This window comes from Alligator mississippiensis, chromosome 8 (assembly GCF_030867095.1).
Source record: "Alligator mississippiensis isolate rAllMis1 chromosome 8, rAllMis1, whole genome shotgun sequence".
In the NCBI taxonomy this organism is placed as follows: domain Eukaryota; kingdom Metazoa; phylum Chordata; order Crocodylia; family Alligatoridae; genus Alligator; species Alligator mississippiensis.
In genome coordinates, this window is record NC_081831.1 from 66478526 (window position 1) to 66496414 (window position 17889).

General features: G+C 44.5%; 1 protein-coding gene across 1 annotated transcript in view; it reads left to right on the forward strand.

The window, feature by feature from the left end:
• Positions 1-13602, forward strand: part of LHFPL1 (LHFPL tetraspan subfamily member 1) — a 57297-nt gene extending 43695 nt beyond the window's left edge. The window contains 1 exon segment of the mRNA XM_059733123.1: positions 13458-13602. Within this exon segment, the coding sequence (XP_059589106.1) occupies positions 13458-13602 (145 nt within the window).
• The last annotated feature ends 4287 nt before the right edge of the window (positions 13603-17889 follow it).

A 17889-nucleotide genomic window follows, 5' to 3' on the forward strand; every position in this document is an offset into this window, starting at 1 on the left:
ATGTGATCTACACAACCTGTAGTTGTATATAAAGCAAAGCTATGTTCATGTAACATACTGGTTTAGAACTTCAAGGCATAAAAGTCAGCAAAATCCAGAAGTCAAGAGACCTTGGGCATTCTTATGTCCAGGGGACTGCACATGTAGACTCTGGGCAAGCACAAGAAAAAAAGATGAGCTGATGCTTGTGGTTAACTGCTTTTATTTTTAAATTTGTCTTTAACTGGAAAGATACAGCCTGAGCAACTCAGGGGCCCCAACTTCTCTGAATGTTTAAGATGCTCCTTTCGCAATGGGCTTCTGAGCATTGATTTCTCTAGCTATTGTGCTCTGAATTGCATTTGGGGCTTGGTATCCTCGCTGCCTGCCTTGACCTTTCCTCTCTTTGTTTCCCAGGCACTCGCAAGACTTTTCAAGTCAGCCACTGGCTGCCCAGTTGTGTTTTTAATTGGTACTTCAGGCAGTTGTCCAGACAGAGTACTTAGTTATAGAAGTACATTTCTCCCTTAGAGTGGTTGTAACCTTTGAAACAGTTGGGGCAGAGAGCACACGCACGCAGCTGACAAATGGGCTGTTCTGAGTACTTGGAACACTTTTTGTTCTGGCAGTAGTGCCACTGGGCCCAGCCATGTTATCATTGCTCTCTCCCTCCAGTCAGGCCATAGGGAAGGCAATAATGTCCCCCATGGGAATGCTTCTGTGCTGCTGCTGCTTGTGTCCTCGTTGTCAACTAGATGTTTTTCCAGAATTGTGCACAAATGATGGCTCTTTCTGTTGCTGCAGCAAGGTCCTCCTTCATACAGGTCTCACCAAGGAGTTGCCAAGCGAGCAGGTGCTCCATAGTCTGCACTTCACTGTGCTCACATGTATTTGTGTTATTAGAATAGCCCCATTTGATCATGTTTGCTTTTGATCTTCAGGCTTGCAAGAGTCGTCTGTACAGATATCACCATGTTGACCTGTCTGTATCAGCCCCTCTGGAAAGGTCCTTCTAGGCACGAACAACACATGCCCCCGGAGCCTGGGGGGTCACGGTGACTGCCTCCAGGTGGTGGCGAGTGGGGAGCTCCCTTAGGTGGCTGTGGTCGTGGTGGTGGGGGGGTTGGGGAGCACCTACTGGTGGTCAGCGACCATCCACAGACACGTCAGCAGCGTCAGCAGTGGCCAGCAGCAACTGGGGACTGCCCATAGATGCAGCCAGCGGGGGAGGATGGCAAGTGGCAACTGCCTACAGGCACCACCGGCAGCGTCAGCAGCACTTTTCGCAGTGGGTGCACTGCCAATCTCAGGGGGTGCGTGTGCACCCCCTATGCATCGCCAATGCTCCTGGGGTTCCAGGCCATTTCAGGGCATCTGGTTGCACGTAATCTTTCTTTCTATAACCTCAGCTGTACCCTGTCAGTCGGCGTATCCAAGGGCGCAACACTGGTCACAAACCCTTTCGTGCTTTAAGCTGTTTGGTGACTTCGGTGTGACCATAGAGTGAATACCTGAGGTCTTCCATCTGCTGTGATCTTTCTTTTTGGCTTGTTATCTTTCTTCTGATATCAGGTGGTGCAATGCCAGCCAGTAAGTGCAGGCTATCCTTTGGTGTCAGCTTTAGACATCCTGTTATTTCATGACAGCTATCATCTAGAACCGGGTCTAGTTTCTTGGCATGCACTCATTGTTCCCATACTGGACGTGCATGCTCGGCAAGGGAGTAACACAAGGCAATAGCAGTGGTTCGTAATGTAGTGGGGCTCGCTCCCCACTTTGAGGTGACTGCCTTTCAAAGTATGCTGTTGTGGGCTCTGATTTTACCTTTTGTCTTTTCCACATGCGCTTTGAAGGTAAGTATTTGGTCCAATGTAACCCCCAAGTCCACAGGGTTCAGGTGTTCAGTCAGTGCAATGCCGTTCCAGGTGCTGTTTAATTCCTGCTTGGCTTCTCTATGGTGCAGGTGAAAGGCTGTAACCTGCGTCTTCATGGGTTGGTGCAAAGCTGGGTCTCTGAAGGACAGAGCTTGCTCTGCAGAGGTCTTGGATGCAGAGGCAATCCAGGCAGAGAGCAACAACAGTTCCCCAGCCTCCCATCCAGTTCAGGGGGGAGCAACGAGGAGACTTCGTTCTCATTTGTGTTGTGCCTTGTCTATGGATTAGAAAAGGACTTCAGTCTTTGGGGCCATCTTCATGTCTCATTTCCCAAATAGCGATTGATAAGCACATTCATAAAAAGCTGTGGTTTAAAGAGGTAGCCCTGGGGGAGGGGCCTGCCCGGCTGCGGCATGCCATACTCCTGCCACCTTTCTTGGGTGTACTCCGTGTTTTACACTTCCCCACTTTTGTAGCAACAGTACTGTTTTAATCCCTGACAGACTGTACCCAGAAGGGACTCTAGATGTCAGTATAGCCAGGTAATTGAATCAGCTACTGCAGGCCTTTCGTCCTCTAATTCACAGGGCTTCTTTTGATGCTGTTCTTTCTGCTTTCTTTGCACTCTTGCCTTGCAGCTGATTTCTGCTTTGGGTTTCAGAGTCAGAAGAGTGGTTCGTGCATCTGGAGGGAATATAGATGAAAGGAAACGGTGGTCTAAAACCCAGCTCTGGGAAGGGATAGATGAAGACTGATAAAACCCTCCGCACCCTGCATATCCCAGTTTCCACTGGTGTTGTAAAGAAACTATGGATTCACCATACCCTGGGGGCAGGTCCAGATTCTCACTGCTTTCTCCTTGGAGCTTGCCTTTTAAAGGGTCACTGAGCTGCATTTCTCAGTCCACATCCTGTTTGCCAGCTTACTAGACTCTTCCCCTTCCTGAATGTGTTACAGGATCTGGGGTCTGTTTCATTCTGGTTGTGGTCTGGAGTCTCGGGGGCTTGCCCATGTACAACCAAAACCAGCTGCCTTCAGCCAGGAAGGGTCTGGTGGGGGTGAAATAGACGGAGGCTCGGTCGGTTTCCTAATGTTTGTAAGTTCAAACGTTTTTGGGCGAACAGGTCTGTTTATACCTGGCTGAGATCAATTGAATGCAAAACGTCTTGGGTCCGCACAAGGAATTTTGCTAGTGTTTGAATTGATGCTCACAGGCATTTTATTAGGACTTCAAGAGCCATTTGCTTGGTTAGAAAATTGAAGTATAGTACAGTACGGTACGTTCTGTTTTAAACAAAGTCATGTTGAAAACAGCTTGAGGACTGATTCTTAAAAGTCAGTTTCTTTCTGCATTTGAATGAGGCGGCCGATTCATGGAGCAACAGGATCTGTGGCCTTCAAATTTGGCAATATAAATTACTGGGCTCCAGCGATACATCATCCATGGTGTGAGGGTTCCCACTGTGCGTCGATCTGCCTTACTGCTGAGCAGACTGTATCTCTGCTTGAGATCAGTCCCAGTGAAGTAAGCATGGAGCACTTTTCTCAGCATAAGGATCTGGAGATGAGTTTGCCTGCCTCAGGAGGAAGACACTAGAGAGATCCTGGCTTCCCTCACAAGCAGGAAGAGGCTGCTAGAAATGCATCATATTTTGATGGAGGTCTCTGTTAGCAAAGGCGGGTTGGGAAGTATCAGCTCTTTTCCAGGGGGACTCCATATCTGAGTGTTATTATTCCTCAGAGATCATCTATCAAATCCTTGTGAATTGTTTACATTTGGTGAATATTCAAAAGGCTTTGAAAATTGATTTCCATAAGGCCAAGGATTATAGTGTCAGAGATTATTTTGCTCTCTCTAGGAAATGGGAAAGAATGGGGGAACCAGAACTCAACTTCAGACTTTCTTCTGCTTGATGGATTTTCTCTTTTGGGAATGAGTCTTGTTGACTATAGAGGTCCAGGCTTAATCAGCCTTAAAATACTGATTCACACTCATTGTTCCCTTGCAGTAAATCTGCGTAATCAGTGGAGATGACTGGGGAAGGAAGTTCTCTCCCCCTTCTATAGACCATTTTTACTTTTTTGACAAAAGAATTCAAAACCCAATGTTTTCTGTTCAAATCCCCCAGATTTCTTTGGCCTACCTGGCTGGACTTCATCTCCCAGGTAGTTGAAGATTTCCCCCTTTGCTGGGATATCTTGATGCCTCCTTAGAGATATAATCCAGCCAGGGGATTTAGCCTGTAGAGGTGCATAAGGCATCTAATCTCCAACTCTCATCTGCATTTTTGGGTGTTCTTTCTTCATAGGAAAATTGTAACTTTCTATGGAAAAACAGATGCTTTTCATGAAACCTTTTATTTTAGTAACCCAGTTTTCTACTGGAAACAGCTTTGACAGAACATTTGACTCACTCATAGGGCTGTGTGAAATCCCACTTAAATTTATCTCCTGGGCTGTGTATTTGTACCAGCTGGCTAAGGGACACCATCCATGGGCCCCAGGCACCTCACACAATTACAAGCTATATATTCCCTTTAAAACGTATCCATTCTGAAGGGGAAATGGCCCAGGTAAGATCATTTACACTAATGTACCCCACAGGTTTCTATAATGGGCTAGATAATTTGTAGGGCTGTGCGAAGGTTCGGTTACTGATTCGATTTGGCAGAGATTCGGTGGCTGAATCTTCTGGGTGCCCCCCCCCCCCCCCCCGCACCCCTGTGGGACTCTCCAACCACCCCAGCATCGCAGCAGTCACAAGCTGCGCCTGTTACCTCGAGGTATGTAGAAAAAACATTTAAAGCTGTGTCTATGGCCGAATCGCTGATTCTCCGAATCAGCATCGAATCTTCAGTTTTGGATTTAGCTGAATCGAATTGGGACAGTGATCCAAATCAATTAATCAAATCGCTGTCCCCAATTTGGGCCGAATCCGAATTGAACATGGCCCGTTTTGCACACCCTGAATAATTTAATGTCCTTTCACAGCATTTGTAGCAAGGTAAAATAGGATAATAAAGGGGATTGGATTTCATGCTTCAGGGTGTGAGGAGACTGAATAAAGATTAGATCCCAAAGAAAATACCACCTACTGATCTCCCATATACGCTTGTATACCATTGACTTCTTGTGGCAAGGGTGTTTTCCTTCCTCTGAAGCATGAAGTGTTATGATTGCTACCAACCTGCATAGAACAATGACCTTGCAAGAGATGTCAGTGACCAGAGGAAGGAAGGGGTACTCCATTTTTTCTCTCTGTCTCTTGGGGCATTTGGAATCCACCCATCACTCCAGTATTTTGGTACTTGATACCCTTATGGCCATATCTGCATCCTAAGCCTTCCACGCCCAGCCTTAGCACCTTCAAGCATGCCACACAACACCATGTGGACTGCTTCCTAAGCTGGGAGCAGGGTGGGCAGGTCCCGGCAGGCTAACTAGTCTGCTGGCAGTATCACTTGTATGAGGCCCTATAGTTTCCACTTTAGGAAGCAGCTAATTTAGAGAAAACCAGCATGCTGGCAGGTGCTGCTATTAGGCATAATAAGCTTACTGTGTAGACATGACCTGTATCTGTTATTTCTCCACTCATCCACTGGTCACGATTCTGCCAAGGCCCTTTGCTTTCTCGTCATTGCCCTTCCAGAGACTTTGGCTTTTTATTTTAGAATCAGTGGCACTCGGGTACTGCCAGGAAAGAACTTCCTTAACCCTATGATCATTTAGCTTGGCTGCATATAAAATATGTTGATACCGTAGCACACGCTGAAGCACTTAGCCGACAGTTGCTTTTCTGAACAGATGGGACCTTCAGCCTCCTTTGAGCTCCTGCTGCTACTACTAATGCAAAATGCATTTGTGTGTCATGTCATGAAATGAGAACTTCCAGCACTGAAGGGAGCTGCTTGGAGAGGAACTGAATCACCTGAATGCCAGACTCTGCTACACAGCATTATGGAAATGACTTAAAATAAGATCTAGCTCAGAAGAGGTTCCTGGTGATGTAACTTCTGATAAGAAGGAAACTTTTCCCAGCACATTAAGCCAAATGCACAGTTATAACAAATAAGGCTCCACTTCCTGCTGTACCTCCATTAAAGGAAATAGACAAAATATTCTCCAGCACTGTTGCCATGAAGGCCTGGCAACCAGACAATATAGCATATTTTAAACAGATTAGCAGCAATCTCCCTGCCTCGATCAGGCAAAGGTCCATTGTTGGATTCAGATGATACAAATATAAACAATTGTGCTATACAAAAGGCAGAATGGTTCTACAGATATTTCTGTGCAGTGTCTGGAACGAAGCGGGAAGATCTATCCATCCGATATGATATTGTAGAAGGAATTAACCATTAATCATGCATAGTAAAGGAAGAGATGAGGCAGCATCTGATAAAATTAAACATTTTCAAGTCAACAGGCCTGGGAGAACATACACCCAAGAGACTTAAAAGAGCTGGCTAACGAGACCCCAGAACCACTCAGTTTTAACAGGTGTTGGGAAACGGAAAAATCCCAAAGGAATGACATTGCCATTCCCATATTACAATAGGGTAAAAGGAGAACACACAGGGAACTCTAGACTGACACCAGTCCCAGGTAAAAGAATGGCCAGTTAATTTGCAACTCTGTCAGCAAAGAATAAGAGGCTAAAGATAATTGATGCCAGTCAGCGGGCTTTCATGGACGGTAGGTCTTGTCAAACAAACCTGCCTTCTTTTTTTGTCAAGATAATGGACTAATAATGGCAACTGTGCTGTCACGAAACTTCAATTTCTCCAAGGAATTTTATATGGTATTACATGACATTATGATTAAAAATGGAAACTACATGGAATTAACAGGGGAGACATTTGATGGATTAAACCATGGCCCACTGACAAATCTTAAAATGTTGTTTGTTGATGGTGTTTCTAGGGGGGGTCCTTCAGGGGCTAGTTCTTGGTCCAATAATGTTTAAGATTTTAATCAATTATCTAGACAATAATATATAAAACTTTGCTGGCAAAGTTTAGAGAGAACATACGACTGATGGAGCTGTAAATAATGAGGATAGGTTATTGCAACAGACTTATCTGAATTGCCTGGTTAAATGGTAACCAATAGAATAATAATTCAATAGGCCATCTTTAAGATAGCTAAATGTAAGGTTTGGCTGAGAATATTGGTGGATGGGGGGGCCATTTTAGCTAATTGATAATAGTGATTCAGAGAAGCATGTAGGGGCCATCTTAGCTAATTGTCTCAGTATGTGCCCACAGTGGGGTGCACTGGCAGATTAGATAATGCTCCAGAGGCGAGTTCAAATTCTGCTCTGAATTCTTGCCGAAAACTGCCTCCAGCTTTGATTCGGTCATTTAGCTGAAAATCAAAGACAACTGAATGTGATGCTGACCACATAACTCCTCTATATGCTGTTGACCACAAAAATTGGTGTGTCTTAACCATACTAGACCAATGGGCCATTAGACTTGGGCCACCTTTGACTTGATCTCTAGAAACCATGTTCTGACAAAAACAACTAACAGGATGCATAAAGGAGACAATCACACAGAAATAGGGAAGCGTGTACACCAGTGGTCTCCAACCTTTTTATGGTGAAGGTCACTTTTTGGCACCTCAGGATTTACTGTGCCCCAGCCCTGCCCCTGCCTCCCGGACAAGTACCTGGGCTCAGACCCCCCTCACCGAGCCCGGCCTAGGCGGCAGGGGGCATGGCTCAGCCCAGCCACGTGCATCCTGCCATTCCTGATCGTGAAGCCTCTGACAGACTGAGATGGATTGTCAGAGGCTCCATAAATCGGTCAAGATTGACTGGTTGGTGACCACTGGGCACAGTGCTGGTAAGACTGCTACTGGAATACTTCCTCCAGTTTTGTTGTCCATGTGTCAGCAGGAAAGTGGAAATACTGGAGAGAGTTCAAAGAACTGCCTCATAAGTGATAGGCAGATCAGAAAAACAAGTCTTACAATGGGAGGCTTGAAGCCCTCTTCTTATTCAGTTTATAGAAGAGATAGAGAGGTGACTTGATCACAACATGTAGGTATTTACAAAAAAATCTGATAGTCAGGGAGCCTTTCATTTGAGCTAAGGCATAATAGCGTGTAATGGCTAGAAGCTGAGTTTAGACAATTCAACCTTGAATAAAATGCAGTTTCATAACAATGAGAGTACTTAGACATTGGAAACATGTAGGAAGGCGGACTGGTGGACTTAAAGTCTTTAGGAGAAGACTAAACAGATTTCCAGGGCTTTGGCTACATGCACAGGTACCTGGCCTCTTTGAATGACAGAGTTCTCGTACTGGAAGGGTTACAACTGTATAAACACTGGCTGCCTTTTGACCTAATTAGCCTCTCAGGGGCTAATTAGAAGTATATGAACTAATGCAGTTATACTCTTTCTAGGAGGTGAGCTGGCATTGTGTCATGTGGACATACCCAGAAGGCCATGCTCTTTAGGACCATGAACATTTTCATCACATGGCCCAGCCCAATCAAAGTGAGAGAGGAAACAGTTTTTTGTATCTGAGTTCTTTGATTCTGGGGCTTTTATAAAAACTGGGGATAGCTAGCTAGCTAGCTAGCTAGCTAAATAGAGAGGTAGATAGATGGATATTCATTAAAATGCTAGTCAGTTGCTTAGTTCTTTTAATATTAACAAAGTAATCTAATTTACTGATGAATCTAAGGAACTAAAGCCACACAATAAGATTTGCAACTTGGAATAAAAGCAGAGTCTGATTGAAATGTCAGCCTCATCTCTGAGTGATGATTTAATAACTTTTATGAGTGATCCTGTCACAGCAAACCTCAACACTTGAATGGAGTGACTCAGTGAGAGCCCGTTAGCAATGATACATACCAAAGAGGAACACAATGAGCTTTCTACCCCTTCCTGACTTCTCTTAAAAGCTAATCTGTTGTGGAAACCTTTTCTTTCTTCCCTGCAAGTTTTTTTTTTTAATTTCCTTTCCAGTAGGTTACAATCGTTCAGGGCACAGAGTGAGGAGAACATGGGATGCACATATCTTGTTTCCTTCTTGTATTCCTGTTGCAAGCAGTGAAGGGGTATGTAGCTCCAAATAGGGCTAGGACATGGGGGTGGCATGTTGTGGAGATCTGGCAGAAAAGAGTGGAAAATCCTCTCCTATACGTTTCCCCGCAACAAGGCAGTGTCACAAAAGTGCTTGCAGTCTGCGGGCTACAGCTGGCTGCAGCAGATTCAACCTGCTAATGGTGCCTGATGTCACAGTGTTTGCAGTCTCTGGGGGAATGAAGATCATCTTGTCTTTTTTTACTGGAGGTACAGGAAGGATTGTTTCATTATCAGTTAAATAAATATGCAATTATGATACCATGTGCACATCCAAATCCAATGGCATAGGAGCATGGCATGCTGAGATGAAGGCTGGGTTGGTTGTGTATACCATGTAGCTTCTTCAAGGGAATATTGCGCCAATTTGAACACTACACTCTTTGGAGACACCTGCTGCCCTGAGGCCAGAGCAGTCAGGCAAATGTTGTACAATTGCATATGAGCTCTGAAAGCCCCTTTGGCACTTGGTCTATACGACATCAGGACACTCTCATGTCTCATGTGACTGGAGCTCAATTGGGAACATAATTTGCAACCTGTCATCTTCTCTGTTTGCGAGTTGCTGATGGGTGTATTTGAGCTATTTGCATTGGACATGCATAGTAGGTCACATGGCCAATTTTGATCCTTGGATGAACCCAACCCTTTGGAGCATATTTCCTGTGTGAGTTCCTGTGATCCTGAGGTTGAAATGTGCTTTTCCTCAATGTTTTGTAACACTAGTTTAAAAGCTGCCACTGCCATGACCATTCCTGCTGAAATACTTACTCACTGGTGTGGTCCATGGGAAGTGAAGACCCTTCCAAACAAAAATCTCAGTTCAACATGCAAAAGGATATTTGTGGACAATGTTTTGCCCTGTTTGTCCAGAGCTAATCAAGATTATTGCTGACCTTTAATCTATAGCCCTTGTGTTCCCTTCTGGGAAACTTGAATGGCTAATCACAGCAGCTTTTGTCTGTTTTATCCATCTTTGCTTCTCTTGCTCAGACTAAGGCATCTGGATCATCAAATCATGATCAGAATTCAGCACGCTTGGCAGGCTGCCGTCTCCTTTTCTGTCAGCATGAACCTAGACCACGCTTGCTCCTGGCCCCCCTCAGATGGCATTGAGAGGGCTCTGGGTCCTCACTATATAGAGCAGCATTGTTTTGTGTACTTTCTTATGCCAAGCAGGATGACTAGGCCCATAGAAAAGGAAATTTAGACAGATAATCTTGTGGTTGCTGTAATGCATTTAAGTAAGCACAGATACTGGAGTCATCCTGGATAGAAAATTTTCCTCGGGCCTTTATCCAAGCAGGGTAAACAAGGCAGAGAAATGAATAAATGAAATAAACAGCCAAGCAGAATAACAAGAGTGGATGTAGTATTTAGTTAAACAAAGAGGACGCATGGAGCAACACACTCCACTGGAACAGGCCTGTGCTAAACGATTAAACCAGACGAATCTGACTATTGGCACGACAGTGCAGATAACATCAAAGTACACATTACTTGCCTCACTCGGAGGATAGTAAAAATGTACAAGGTATTTATGGGGCTGCTTTTGCCAATGACAGAATCCAGCTTAGCTGGCTGACATCTCCTTAATGCTTGCTGATTTCCAGCAGAGACCAGCATTTCCCTTCATCAGGGCAGATTACCCGTACAATCCCAGGAAGACCTGCACATCTGTCCCTGGAAACATGAGAATGGATGTTTGCTAGGACTGAGTTTGGAAGTCTTTTATCTGAGTTTGCATGGTTGTACTTTGCAGTGAGATAGTGGTGGAGGGTGTCTGGCAGCAGAGGGCTTGGTGGATGCTTCAGCCTGACTTCAGATTAACGTGGCTAACTACAGCTCCCTGCACAATACTGCTCATAATAAAACCAATCCACAAGCAGAAAGCAGCACTTCAGAAAAGATGCTCTTTGGGATTAGGTGCTTGTCCATTTGCTTGCTTTATGGTCTGGGTCTCTGCTGAACCAAAGAGAGAAAACAGGGGAGGGAGGGCTGCCTCTAGCAGATGACTTTAAATCAGAGATCAGCGCAATCCAATTCCCTCCGCCCCGCAATGCAATTTCAATCAAACTCTGAAGGGTTTGAAATGTGGCTCATGCTCTCCGTTTTTGCTGCTGGAGTCTTTTACTTTCAGATTGATCATTTGTTTCACATTTTCTTTCAGGGGGGATCCTTTGCCAGTTTTACAGTGTCTGCCCCAAAGCTTTCACACTGATGAGAGGAAAACTAATCCAACACAACAGGCTTTAATGAAGAGCCCAGATCAGAGCTGTCTTTACCTCATTCCTATACTGGATGAGATACCACTCTTGAGCTAGGACATTATGTGCTTGTTTTGACCATTACAAATGTGCTTTTCAAGCCCTATTGCTACCTGCCGTGCTCATGACTGAAAATGGGCTTCTTGAAATGAGAGCTGCTCATTGCTCTGCGATAAGGTTCTGGGATCAGGTATCCCAACGTATTTTGTGTCATCTTGGCTGTAAATCGGGGCCACGGTAGTGACCCATTGACTTTAGACATTACTTTCTGGGCTGCTAATATCAAGCAGGGACCAGCACTGCAGGGTAGATAATGGCCTCAAGCTGCAGCAGAGGAAATTTAGGTCAGAGATTAGGAGGAATTTCTGACTATGAGGGTGGTCAAGCATTAGAACAGGCTACTTAGAGAAAACATAGACTCTCCATTCTTGGAAGTTTTCAAGAGCAGGTTAGACCAACACCTGGCTGGGATGATTTAGTCAAGGGCTTGGACTAGATGACCTTGTGAGGTCCCTTCTAGCTCTACTTCCCTAAGACTTATTCTCATCACAAAATAGATGTAAAGTATCTGAGTTAATGCAGATATCTGAATTAAAGCAGATAGGTTATGATGCTTCTAACAGAATTACCTTGTAATTACAGAAAATAGTACAGGGTATTTCTGGGTAATGCAAACAATGAGTAACACTGGTATCAAACCTCTTCCTCCTCTGGAAGTTTACAGTGCCATAAGCAATGGTTTGCTATGAATGAATAAATATGTACTGCATGATATTTGGTAATAAACTGCTATCCAGAGGTAGACTGAAGAATGTAATTGTTCTAAACCACCAGATGGTGCGTCTCCGGTAGTGTGGACGCACAGCATCTTAGATGGAGCTACAGGCGTCACTTTGCCTGCCTCAGCAAGCACTGAACCCCAGGCTAATCTTGTCCTATACATGTTTGTCTTGAAGGTATGAGCTATGCTGTAACTCCCTTAACTGGAAAATTATTTCACCGACTATGCTTGTCAAACTATACAACTTAATTTTACCTCACGGCTGTTTGGGATCTGAGTTTCTGTTAAAACTCGGTATGAAATAACACTGGGGTTTGGATTATGAGCAGCTTTTCCCTTACACAGAAGCAGAGGTTCTAGGTATGGAAACTTTATCAGTGTCCTTGTAGTCTCTCTGCTTACTGGAACGTGGACTTAGAACATCTCTACCAGATAATTTATTTCCAGCCTTAGTTTACTTGCTGTCCTTTCATGGAAAATTTCTCAACTCTGGTCCACATCTTGCATCTGCTATTCCTCTCCATTCATGCAGCAATCAATGGGAGCTCCATGCATAAGTCCAAATAGTAGAATCCAATCTGCCATGAGGAGTTTAGAAGAGAAGGCAACTAGCTCCTAGGCCTCCACTGACTGCAGTAACAGGCCATGTTCTCTTCCTGGCGGCTGTATGGATTTCCATGCAGTGCATTGCACCCTCTCAGGAGACCAGATGCCATTGTGTGATTTTTGCCTGCATTGCCTCACCAGTTCAAGGCAACCAGATGCTAGTTTCCTCTGGAAAACCTGTGCTTGGCTCTGCAGCAGATATGATTCAAGGGTAAATAGGAAAGCTTTAACAACACAATAAAACTGTGTCAAAACAATGAAATGAGAGTCTCCAGTGCATTGCGCCAGCTTTCCTCTGGTCTAACTCCACTTATATCTGCTTGGGTTTGTAAACTATTTGACAGAACAAACCATTTCTCTATCATGTGTGTATACAGCACCTACTGGAGTGGGGCAAAGACCATGAAATGCTATTGCAGAAAGAGCATATGGGAATTTTGTGGGTTTTGAGGCAGGGGAGTGTTGTAAGGAGGGCTTTAAGGAAGGGGATAATGAAGTAGCTTTGTAGGTGCTTATGTGGACCTCTTCCCTCAAAAGAGGGGCAGCATGGGAGAAGGCATGAAGGGCTTTTTTGGAAATGTCATGAGTGGTTGAAGAAGACTGGCCTTGCCAGCAGCATTGACATCCCCAGAGGGCGTGAGGAATGACTGGTAGGATGGGAGTAGGCTACCTCAGAAGTAAAGACAGTGTTTGTAGCTGGTGGTCTCTGTGTGCCAGGCTGTTGCTATTTTATTTTCCTCACTAGGCCAAGGAGCCACAAACACAATGCAGGACTGCTTTCTGACCTAGTGACTACATAGTAGCACATACCTGGTTCTTCACTGTCCTCTTCTTTCTTCCTCCACAAGAACCTGCAAGCTTGGCAGGGCATATTACTGCACAGGAGGTGGGGCAGTGATGACTATGCTGATCTATACCTGGCTCTTATGCTTTGCTGGAAAACATCCCAAACCTGTAAGGCAACCAACAAGGAAGAAGATTCTCCAGTTCTGAACCAAGGTTGGGTAGAAGAGGCTGGCTTGGAGTGTGGGCTTCTCCATGAACTGAAAATAAGGTTGGTCACAATTGCACAGCAGCATTGTGGAGTCCTGAACTGATGGATCTCCAGGGTGGTTGCAGGGTCTTGGAAATGTCAAGACTGTCTACAGAGCATGGTTCTCTTGTTACCACAGAAGATTTCCTCAGTGGCAATATACTACAAAGTTCAATGAAAGCCATGTTCTGGACTTATAACACAGATGTACATCTTTAATCCTTGTAGTGGAACAAGCTTCCATGTTTTCATTTATGTTGTTGTAATATCCTACAGATAATGATTTGTAACTATTGACATGCTTGTGAGCAAAACGCACATTTAGTGGAGCAGGAGACCTAGCACTAGAAGAGATTAATATTGTCTAGTCATATAGCACTTCTGATTAAGTATGTGACAGAGCTCTGTGCTGTTTGTGGATGCAGGGAGTGGCATAACTGGCATCCTTCAAATCTAGAACAAAACGTCACATTACCAAAGTTTCTGCCAGAGGTGTGTTACATGGGGAAGAAGTCCTCATGCTTTGCAAAGGAGACCCTCTGGAGGTGACAGTAGTGCCCTCTGGTGGACAACAAGGCTACCTGAGGACAACCAAATGTCATAGTTCATCTTGAGTTCAGGTTAATAAGAATAGAACAAATGGTGCAGAATTAAATAACATTGTAGGGATGACACAGCTAACAAGTGTGAGATGAGCTGTCCAAAAACCAGAGGGACTTCTTCATTCTTTGCAAATTTGTCAAAGTAGCACTTTCATATTTTACAGGCTCTGGACTCTGTCTCTGTTTTACAGCCTACCTTTATACAAAAGAAAGCAGTGACATTTTTATGTGGCTTTAAACAATCACATATTGTAATGGATATTAGAAAAGTCCAATATCTCCTGGAGTGGGAAAACTAAACCTCAAAAACCTTTTAGTTCTGGGCACTGCAGTTATTAGAAACACACTAACCTGCTGGAGCTGAGAGAAGAGCAACAGGAATCAGTCTGTAAGGAACCAGGAACAGTGAAAAATCCTATAGCAAATATGTATAGTTTGGCTAAACACCAACTAATCAGTGTTTATTGGAGGGATATAATTGTCATCTTAAGATATTTGAAAGTGTAAATGCTTAGCAGGAAGATGAGTTAGTATACCTATGAAAAATGAAGAAAGCTCTGAGCAGCTTCCTGACTGTGGAGTAATCTCTCACAGGTGGGAATGGAGACCTGCCCCTTGCAACACCTAGAACCAGACTGGACAAAGCACTCGCAAAGATGCTGTGTGCAGTAATCTTGCACAGGCACTAGCTGTGGACTCACTTTACTAAATCTCCCCATCAGTATTTGATGGGGAAAAAAAAAGAATCTGGGCTTATATTTCATAACTGTGTTTTAGATGTAGTCTGGACCCCTGAGAGCTGCCTCTTAATGAGTCTCTGCTGAAGGGCCTTCTTTCCAAGCCTGGCAGTTCATGAAGTCTCTGTAGAAGCAGGGAAGATTCCCCATTTTTTCCCTTAGGGAGTGGATTTAGCTACCTGACTGCCTGCTCACTTGCAAGGCTTCTCTTTTGCAAGCCAGAGCATGACTGTGAGGACTAATCATTGTGTATTGATTTTGATTTTTGACCCCCACTTCCCCAGTTCTGCTGGCATGCCAGATTGTAACCCCAACGGATGGTAGCTTCGCCCACTGGCTCCTCAGCCAAGCACATACACCAAATAACTCAACCTGCGGTTCCTCTCGAATGAACAGGATTGCTATTGCAACTACACATCATCAGTAGGGTAAAGCTAACTTGTCTCACAATGGTCTAACCCTAGCTCATGTTCCCTGTCAATGGGTGAATAATCCAATGCGTGGTGAAGCCTGCTTCACAATGATAGGAAGAGCTGACACTGAAGGATCAAAAAGTGACATCGCTATGAATGCTTGGCCGCCACAAGCCAGTTATCTCTGTGGTAACTTTTCTGACACCTGCTTAAAACCCAAAAAGTCAGAAGGATCATGCTTTCACAGTCTGTCTTCATACTGAAAATCAAGATCAAGCAAGCTTTTGCCCCCTGGGAGGTTTCTGTCCTTCCTGAGCTCAATTTAGGACACCTGCATTATGGTTTGTTAGGTGTACCACCCCAGCCAAACTCCCCACCTGACACTGGCCGTGGAGCAGGTTACACCCAGCATGCGCTGGGAGCTTGGAGCCAGAAGTGAGAGCCCTTCAGGGCATGCCCCCCTGCCTCATCAGGTAAGTGAAAAAACGATCTGTGACCAGGCTGCAGACTGCGTTTCAGCTGGGAATATGAAAGCAGTTCCACAGTGTGAGTATCAGTTCTCGGTGTGCATCCTTTCCTTCGGCTGTGTCCGTGGCCCCTCTCATTTTTTCTGCTGTTATGCATTGAGCTTCAGTGAGTTCAGTGGTTTAAGTGATTTCACTCCACTAGCCTCCCTAAACCCATGGGCTCGCATATGCCAATCTCTTTCTGTTTCTGCACTGCAAGTCAGCTGGCCAAGGAGAAGTTAAAGAGACTTAATGACATTTAAAAGCAGCAGATGCCTTTTCAAATATAGCTGAAAGGCCGCAAATGGGCTGTTCTTGATGCTCATTTGCTTGACTCACTTTACATGCTTTAGTTGTCCATGTTCACAATGAGCAGGAGACCATAACAATGATGGGGCAATGCTATAAAATAAATGCACCAGACCAGATTCTCATTTGTATTGCTGTCCCGTTGCACTGCTTTGAGCCGGAGAACAGCCTGGACTGGCCAGTGTGGAATTCCCCAGGCATAAAAGACTCCACTGGTGCACAGCCGACCTGAGTGATCGCTGAACCTCCACAGTCAGCTGCAAGGGGCATGATAGGGCAAGGGCGTGCAGTGCTTTGACTATATTCAGGTCACAGATAGGACTGTTAGGAACCATGGTGACCTAGCAAAATTGAGAGTGCTCCATGGCCCTTCTAACCTGTGCCAGAAGAGTGTAGATCTTCCTTGAAGATCTGGGAGTCAGCTTTCTGACAAAACTCAGACACTGTAAAAATTTGGCACAGCAGAGAATTTCAGCTGTAGAATATCTGGGGTTCTCTTTAAGTAAATGTGGATGATAATAGTCAATAATAATAGTAATAATATAACCCCTTTGCTATAAGGCTGTCTTGGTTGTCCTGCGCCCAGTGTATCTACATCTCTCTGAGATACTTCTAAGATGCTTGTCCTTGTAGCCTGGTATCTATGGACCAGAGATTAGAAGGGCTGCAAAGCTGTAGTTTGATTCTTGCTATGGCATTTTCCTGGCTTTTATTTTCTATTACACTCTGCATCATGAGACCGAAGTTACAAGACCAAAGGAATTTTTCCGGGTAGTTATATAGTCAACTCCCTGAGGGATCAATAAAATAGCCCTCTCTTAACAAAGGGTTTCCCATATTTGCTGCAATATGAGGATCAGCCTGCCTGAATGGGAATAAAAAATGAGAATGAAAATGTCCCAGGGGTTTCAGTGAGCTGATTTCATTGGTACTGCAAAGTTTCCAGGAAGTGCATAGACTCAGCTTCTTGGGAAGGACATGTCCTCTGCTGTGTGTTTGTGTAACACACAGAATCATAGAAAATGAGGGTCAGCAAGGACCTCAGGAGATCTAGTCCAATCCCCTGCTCAAAGCAGGACCATCCCCAACTAGATCATCCTAGCCAAGGCTTTGTCTAGCTGGGTCTTAAACACCTCCAAGGATGGAGATTTTACCACCTTTCAGGGTAGCCTGTTCCAATGCTTTACTACCCTCCAAGAGAGAAAGTTATTCCTCATATCTAACTTAAAACTTCCCTTGCTGCAACTTGAGACCATTGCTCCTTGTTCTGTCATAGCACACAGAACAGTGGGGCCTGAATCTCATTTAAAATAATGAAAATAATCTAAACTTGATAAGCTAGTCATAAAAAAAAAAAATGTGCTTGACAAATACAGGATCTGATTGGTAAGATCATTTGTTGGACCAACTACACAGCCAGGACAGATGTTAGATGAGCTTTCGGGCACAAAATGCCAACATTTGCCTAACAACATTCCCAACTATACAGTGGGTCCAATAAAACAACTCCTGCTTCTTCTACATTTCCTGAACCGTCATGGCTACAACAACACTACTAGTTAAGAAATGCAGTCCATCTCCTGCACTCCTAATAGTCTGTGAAGAGACTGCAACAATTCAGTGAACTGTTGAAGTGAGTGTGTATTTCAGCTTGTGGATGCTTACGACACAATTGTGACT